Raw genomic sequence first — 8,654 nt, 5'->3', positions numbered from 1 at the left:
CAATCCAAGACTCTTAAAGGGCAGCGTGAAATTTCCACAGTCTGCGTTGATTTGGGAGCCATGTCATCTGCCAGTGTTGGTATACTGTGCTTTATTAAGTCCAGGGTCAATGCAGCCCCACATACTGTAACCCCACATATGTGTGTGGTTGTTGATTGTGTTTTGTCACTGCGACTTGTGACAATATCAAACATGTTTGATATTGTCGCAGATCCAAGACCAGGGAAAGATTGATGTTAAACAGCACAGATTACCACCTTAAACCTAACGACCGAGATGATGGGAGCATGCTGTGACTCCAGTAAAACTCCTAAGATTTCCTAAAGACTTCCGTTTTTAGTCTGCGACCATGAAAATCGTTTGGTGTGAGCCCAGCATAAGTGGTGTTTTTCTAAAGAATTGATATATGACTTAATCTCTATGTAAAACAGTTTCAGTTTGTATTTCTGGATGAAGCAGTTGACAATAATTTTCCACAGTACCCATGAGCCCATGAGGGTATATGGACTATGGTGGCATGCTGGTTTACAAAATGTTTGTTGAGAAATATTGTTTTTGAACTGACTGAGGATTTTCTGATGTTGTTTGGCACAGTGTTAATCTGAGAACCATGACCCATGCTTGCTTGAAAAGCTTAGGATGATGTTCTTTTTATATCCAATTCTGACACCTGTACCGGGCACCTTTACCTTTTAAAACCTGAACAGTTTTTTTTTTTTTTTTTTTTTTTAAGGCTTTAACACAAAACATTAAATATTTTACAGATTAGCCATTATATGTGGTGTTAAATAAAAAGTGTGCAAGTTTGATTTTATTTCATGTGTTTTGAACATCAGCAGAGGCTGGGTTTTGATAAAAAAAAATTCGTTTGCCCCTTAATTGGACTGTTGTGGGAGGAATGTAACTTTAATTGATTCCTTAGTTTAACAATGTTCAGCTTTCAGTGCAGCACATCTGGTTTGCACACACAGACGTTCACACAAATGTGTTGGGTTATTTAATCAGTTTTGTTTGTTTATTTGTTTGATTTAATTTCCTTCTGTTTGGAATAAAATCATTTTTTTGGTAAATGAGATTTTAAAGAGAACCTTTCTCCTCGAGGTTTTGATTCATTTAATTTCTAAAATCATTAAATATCCTGAAAGACTAAATTGTTGCTTTATTTATACTAAAGTGGTTTGAGACTTAATGAACAAATATGTCACTTTACCTCTGTTTCATGTTACCGATGTGCTAAAAACATTTGAAACAATGAAAATGGTTTTGGAGGTTTTGGAGTTTCAATTCTTTGTGTTGCAGGGAAGAGCAGAGAGGAGCTCCTGAGGTATTAAGTTCGCTATATCCATCATTTTCGACGAGTTGGGACCCTGGAATAGTGCCAGCAGAGTCTGTGCTAGCCAGCCGTAACTGACATTGAGTGCATTGTTTGCAGTGGGAAGCTCATGGCGGTGGCCTAAAGGTACATTCCTGAGATCAGAATGCTGTTTGAAACACAAACAGCCTTTGTGCCCTCACTGCTCTCTTCCTCTGGCTCCCTCATCCACATCAAGACTCAAGAACTAAACTGCCTCCTCTCCCTCATGTGTCAACATGTGGGCTATCATTTTACTCACACTCACACCCACATCCACACACACACACACACACACACACACACACACACACACACACACACACACACACACACACACACACACACCCACATTCGTGCCATTTTGATGATGAGGTCCAGGCAAGATATCTGAGCTCTGGTGGAAGAAATGCTGTAACGTCTGAATGTTTTCAAGAACAAACACCTTCATCTCTTGTTTTAACTCACCCTTTTGCTGAACAGAGAAAAAGTTAAAGCTTAAGTTAATTATGGAAATTATATCATCTCCTATAGATCTGGAGCTTTTAAAAAGCTGAGTTTCCTGTAGATGACATGTAGGTGCATAAAGTTGCCATCTCTGATCAGAAGCTGCAAGCTTGAATCAAACATTGTCCATCAGATCGTTTGCATGTGAAATACAGACAAGATAATTCATTGCCTGGCATGCACTAATTAAATCATTTGACATGTTTCAATGTTTTAGACGAGAAGATTTTCTGGTGTTTTTGTTTTGTTTTATTTAACTCCTTTGTTTAAGAGTTTCTGGTTATTGGACACAACTGGATATTTGTAGTTACCTCAGTATCCATATTTCAGTTGCTTTTGTTATGCAGGAATCTAGTGCAGCCCTTCTTTTTGTGGCAACTGTAGACAGTTGTAGTTCATTGAACTTGCTTTGTAATGTTTTTTTTCTTACTTCTACCTCAGGGTATGTCAATTTCTAAGCACGAATGGTGCTTTCTGTGATATAACAGTGCAGTGATTGGTATTGAGGCCTGAAGTGTGTGGTGATTGGGGGAACATGCAAATGCTGCATTTCCTTTGTAGAACACCTGTAAACAGCTGTGAGTGTAACGGTTGTCTCAGGAAGACCCGGAAATTCAGCCCACACATGATGAACAGTTTGAACAGTTTATTAATGCTGGGATGGGTGGAGGCAGGAAGGCAGTCGCTTTGTCCAGGCAGAGGGATTAGGCGGAGATTGGTGGTCGGTTCAGAAAAAGGGTCAAAATCCAGGTTGGCAGAAAGCAGGAGAGTCCGACAGGGGATCAGGCAATGGGAAGTCCAATGGAGGAAGCAATGGTCAGCAACAGGGATCTAGAACAAGACAATGATTAGAACAGGATCTCACACAAGGATTGTAGGTGACCATCTGGCGGGGAAGCAGAGACTGGGAAGGGATTAAATAGGGAAATGAACAGGTGAGTGAGTACTAATGAGGCCCAGGTGGAGCAGATGGGTCTAATTATGGGAGCTGCAGGAAATGCAGACCAGCCCTCATGACAGTGAGACCTCCAAATAAAGAAAAGATCTTAAGAAAATTTAAACATATGAAAATTGACCAACACTGAAGCCCAGGGGTTTGTGGAGTCTACAGAATAAAGTATAGAATGAAGTAATTGCTTTGGGATTTTGACTTATCATATGGCATTTTTCCTGTAAAACAAACATGAAAATAAATAAATAAATAAAATAAATAAATAACAATAATAACAACAAAAAAAGACTCTTATTTTTCCTATTTTCATTTCTTTAACCAAAACAGAAGTGTGTACAACAAACTTTAATCTGTTTTCTGATTTTTCTGATTTGTGCTCAGAGCAAAACAGAAAAAATGGGAACTGAGCACTTAGATCTTAGTTACATGACTTAGAAGTTATTTGCTCTGTGTACATAATACTGAATATGCATCCAAAACTATGTTGAACTCATTCGATAATCATGATAAAGTCATTCAAAATCTGACATTTCCTTACTTTGCATGTGCATTAAATCAAAATTAATCAAAACCCAATTATAGAATTTTTGCTTTCCTTTAACGCCAGCAGTTAAAGTGATAGTACACATCCCCTATGTAAACCAGGCTACCATTATATAGTAATAACCCATAGAATTTATCAATAGAAATAACCAAACTCTCTACAAATGATCAAATTCAACATCCAGTTTTTATTTCAAGTTCTCTAGAAAAACATTGATGCTTTTGTGAAATTAGGAAATGACAAACCCACTACAGAAAAAACAGAGGTCATGATTAGTGCCAGCCCTTACTGTGATTGTAAGAAAGTCTCCAAATATGTTATATAAATGCAAGGGGAAGTGTCTCGTGGAAAAGTTGTGCCTGAACTTTATATATGTCCCCATTTCTGTGTTGCTCAATGCAACATCTCAATACCTATCTGAAATGGTCAGGTAATTATTATAAAACTGTAAAGTCAATGACTTGTACAAGTATAGCAGATGAAAACTAATAAAGTGATCAATCACACCCTTTACTGGATCTATGACTGAAAGTAACTGACATTGTTATGATTAAAGTTTATAACACACAGCAAGCAAAGCTGCCACCGCTCTGATTCAGCTTTACCAGTTTAACTTTTGACAGAATATTCTCTGCTGCATTAGCACGAGGGAAGTTATCATAATGAGTTATTATTCTGGGTGATGTTCAGTGAGTGCCCTATTATACCTCCATTAATTTCCACTCAGCTGCTCTGTTAGGAGGAGTTAATAGGATATGGATGATTAAATCTGTGAGGATGCCGCACAGATCATCAGCTCTGTGGGTATGAAGCCGTGGAGTTTTATTTATTTATTTATTTATCTATCTATCTATCTATCTAGCACAGCAGTCAGAGCTGCTACCTGTTATCTATGCAGGTTATTATAGAATAAAAAAGATGTTTTTTTTGTGATGCAGTGTTTGAGGCATATGTCTCAAACATGTGCCTCTCTCTCTTTCATTTTCTGTCATTTCTTTCAGTTAAATTGGAGATAAATTGGATAAATGCTATTACTTTGTGTATAAGGGTATTAATTCCCAACAAAATGTATATTCTTAAATAAATAAATAACTAAATCAGTTTTCATTTAAAAATATTTATGACACTACATTCAAATAGACCAGTATGGCTGAAAAGTTACTGAAAATTAAAACAAAGCTGGTGTTTGGAACAAATTTTAATTTTTTAGTGAAAATGTTATATTATCACATATCATAAGCCTCTAAAGATAAAGAAAATTATTTATTTTTCAGTTTAGGTTTTATTGTAAATTTGTAATTTATTGTAATATAATTAATGTTCCTTCAGGACACAACGCAACGCACGACTTAACAGTTCAGACAGGACAAAAAGATAAAGTGCAAGACTTAGCAACAGCAGACAACAGTGCAATGCAGGATAACACAGTGCAGACGACAATCATATAACAGAGACAGAACTGGAGCGTTTGACAGGGGAATACAGTGTTTGTCAGGCACTGGAGTCTAGCAGCAGTCAATGTGCAAAGAAAGAAAAAGTGAAAAACGCAGAACTAAGAAAAAAAAAAAAGAAAAGTATAAAGGCGTGATCAGTATAACTAATATATTATTTATGTTGGTAGAAGTGTGAGAGAGTGTGAGTTATGGGTCATGAGTTTGTTGTGAGGGAACAGATTATAGTGTGTGTGAAAAAAATGTTCTCAGAGTCCAGTCCAGGGTTGTGATTGTGAGTGAGGAGTAAGTCATGAGGGATCTGATTGCCTGAGGGAAAGAAGCTGTTCTTCATAATATTCGTATCAATAATATATTAATATCTTTTAAAAGAGTGGTAAAATAATTCTATTTACTGTAGGTTAGACTGGCAAAATCGTGAACCAAAGTTGGTGACTGTTATATGCCACAACAATATTTTCATGACCTCGTACTTAACTTTTAACCCTACAGATACATGACTTCAGAATGGGTTGTGTGATTTGAGTTGGTTCAGTGAGGTTGGTTCATATAAAGGTTTCAGAATGATTAGGAGCAATGTTCTCCCCACTAATTCTACTCCCAGGCGCATGCATCTCTCCTCGTCTAGTGTTTCTCAAGACTGTCCTCCTCCCACCCTAAACTCACGCCCATTATTACGTAGAAACCCTCAACAAGTTGCCAACCAATGAGAGGGCCTTCACTAATGTGTGGCGAGGGGGCTGAGGAACCGAAAGACAAACGCTCAAAGGGTTTAGAGTAGAGGACCACTTTGCGACCCACAAGGGTTGTTGTTTTCCCTCACGCACTATTTGTTTGCGCTCCTGTGCGCGCAAGTACTGCTTAATGATCCAGCGCACTCCACCGGAGGGCATTTGGGACTTATCCGACTTCGCTTGTTGCTGCTGGAGATCCGCTCGGACAGAGAGCACAACAGGGATTCGCTAAACTGGAGGCAGTTGTTTCATTAACTCAGAATCACTCCGATGGAATGAGCTGCAGCAGAGACTCCTCTGCTCTTGTGAAGAACTTTTCTGTTCGCCCCTTTGCGTTTCTGCTATAGTTTTACGCTCCAGTCATGTACGGATAGCGGATGGTTCACTCAAGAATCCGGCTCAACTAGATCAGCGCGGACGGGTTTATGGAGCCGGGATTACACTGCGTTGTGCCAGCCCGTTAGACGCCCACACACGGGCCTTTCACACTTAATCTGCCTCGGAATAAATATCACTCTCCAGCGTGGACACTGTTGATGGAAGTGGTGCAGGGTTTACTTATGACACTGCTTTGAGTTTGAGCGTTTATGGCAGCCATAACCATGGCCAACTCGGGCACATTGCTGCAGGCCGTCTCCAGATCTGTTTGGCCTCTCGGCTGCGTGCTTTTGTTTTTTGGTTGCTTCTCTGTGGCTTCGCCGTCTCATGGTCGACGGGTGGTATGCTGGCACGCCATCATGAACTGTCAAGCCGAGTCCGAATGCAATTACGCATACGAACACTACATTCGCGCATGCGGCCCAGTGCTTAACGGAGAGAAGAAGAAGTGTCCCAGCCACTGCATCTCTTCACTTATCCAGCTGAATCTGACTAAAAACGGTCCGCCTCTCGAGGACTGTAGCTGTGGCCAAGACTTGTTTTGCGCAAATACCAAACGGGCCATCGAGCCCTGCCTGCCCAGGACTACCAGCACAGGCTGCACAGAAGCCCGGCACCAGTGCGAGAGAGACCCGCAGTGCAATTCCGCGATGCACGATTATTTGAAACATTGTGGGAAACTTTTCAGTGGGGCGATCTGCACGAACGCTTGCCGGAATGTGATCGCCAACATGCGTAAAATACCCAAGGGTCAGCAGCTGGACACTTGTATGTGTGACGGAACGGAAAGAACCATCTGTGAGTTTGTCAAGAACAGCATGAAGACGCTGTGCTTCGAAGATCCATATATGAATGAAGCCAGTGGTTCCGACGAAGAGGACTATGAAACTGGTGATGATGAGGAACTAGTTGAACTGGACAGCGGAGCCTCTCACCCTGCGGCCTGCTGTGTTTTGACCCTGCTGGCATCCATTTTGGCTGTGATGCCCCTCTTTTAATCTAAAGCTGCCATGGCTATTGTCAGTAGCCATGAAGCCAATTTAAACTTTTGTCACTAATTGATCTGCAACTATTGTGTGTTAGAGCCTCCGAGACTAAAGTAAAGTTTTTTTTTTTTTTTTTTTTTTTTAGAAACTATTTTCTTTAAGAACCCTGAAGGATATTTCTATGCAAATAGAACCAGAAAGATGTAAATGATCTCAACTCTGGGCTGCTCACTTATCAAAACACACAAGGCTCTGCAGATGCTTTGCTTATGAGATAAGCTAAATAGGATTCCCTACTCTCTCCGTCAAAGACTCTGATAGTAAAGTTATGACAGAGACACAGTTGGCTTGTTTTGGTAACAATGCAACTTTTAATCAGTATAATCAGCTGTGCACTGCCGATCCTGTTTGTCCCCCTCCCTCTTCTTTAAAGTATGAACTATTTTTGTATGACAGACAGTTGCCATTTGGCACCAGGATATCTGATTTACAAGTATTTAATTTTGGAATCAATAAACTTGTAAATAGATTAGGAGTTAAAGTGAAAAAAAGTAATTTATTACATGCCTCTTAGTTGCATCCAAATCGTCATCATGTGTATAAAGACTAAGATTTCCAGCTTTAAAGGGAAGTTATTTTGATTGAAGATAATGTATATTCATTGTATATATGTGTATAGCCTATATAGATTTTTTTTCCAGAGAATACTCTATGTTTTAGGCTAAATGATTTATTCACAGTGCAAAGTCTAGTTAAAAAAATGTCTAAATCCACTGTATGGTTGCCTTAATGATATACCTTTACAAAAGGCATAAAAGAAACTTGAAGATAAAATTCTTGATTGTGAGTTATTTGTTGATTTATGCTACATTTCTTACACCAGATGAAAAGTAAAACTTTGTGAAAAAAAAGAAGACACAAATCTATTATAGCTAATTGCTCAAAAAAAAAGCTAAATTTTATAAAAAATTTAAAAAAATAAGCATCCTGGATTTCAAGCACAATCACTGACAGCAGTCAGTTTTAGAGAGAAAAGATCACTCAGAGCAACATCTGATTGAAAAGAATTGCTTTATGCCTACTGAATAAAAGGAATCATATAAGTATGCAAATCTTTATTTTACACACTTTTTGGAGCTTTACAAATACTGTCCAACTTTATATTACAGAGATGAGCTTTTAGTCAATAATAGTTTCAAAGTTTTACTCAGCTAATTGTGCATCAACAAAATGAGTTAAATTAATCAAAAACATGCAAGGTCATGTGGCAGTCACCAAAGCTATTTTCACTTTAAGATTTGTGTTGAGAAAATATAATTTAACCAGCAGGCTGACAGACTGTAAAACTTTTACACTCTCTTTTTCCTGAACTACAGGACATACTCATTGAAATGCAGGTCTGTTTCTCCTGCTGACTGATAGCCTAATGACCTGCTATGTCTTGATTTAGCTGCCTTTTGTCAAAAACAGCTGTCACCATAAATCAACAAAACACCCTCTACCTCCTCCACCACCACCACCAACAACACTCTTTGCTGCACCGAGGCATCCGAACTTACAGATACAAGCTGCCAAAAACTCAGTCAGTGGTCCTTTTTCAACCAAGTTAGTACAAATATTTATGAGTTATTAGAGAATTTGTGTAACATTCATATTAAATTTGTACAACATTGAGTAAATTATGCTTTTGAATGTTGCTAATAGGATGAGGATAAAAACTTTTCATTCTTTAAAAAACTAATGTAAACTAA

The 8,654-nt window shown here is 38.7% G+C and overlaps 1 protein-coding gene across 1 annotated transcript; it reads left to right on the top strand.

Moving 5' to 3' along the window:
- Positions 1–5,543: 5,543 nt before the first annotated feature.
- Positions 5,544–7,446, top strand: gas1a (growth arrest-specific 1a). Its single transcript, XM_042000716.1, has one exon. It carries the CDS (start codon positions 6,127–6,129, stop codon positions 6,913–6,915), a length of 789 nt encoding a protein of 262 aa, XP_041856650.1. The 5' UTR covers positions 5,544–6,126; the 3' UTR covers positions 6,916–7,446.
- Positions 7,447–8,654: the final 1,208 nt, after the last annotated feature.

Source organism: Melanotaenia boesemani, chromosome 11 (assembly GCF_017639745.1).
Source record: "Melanotaenia boesemani isolate fMelBoe1 chromosome 11, fMelBoe1.pri, whole genome shotgun sequence".
In the NCBI taxonomy this organism is placed as follows: domain Eukaryota; kingdom Metazoa; phylum Chordata; class Actinopteri; order Atheriniformes; family Melanotaeniidae; genus Melanotaenia; species Melanotaenia boesemani.
The sequence above is the reverse complement of the archived record's forward strand: the minus strand, read 5'-3'. Positions and strand labels throughout refer to the sequence as shown.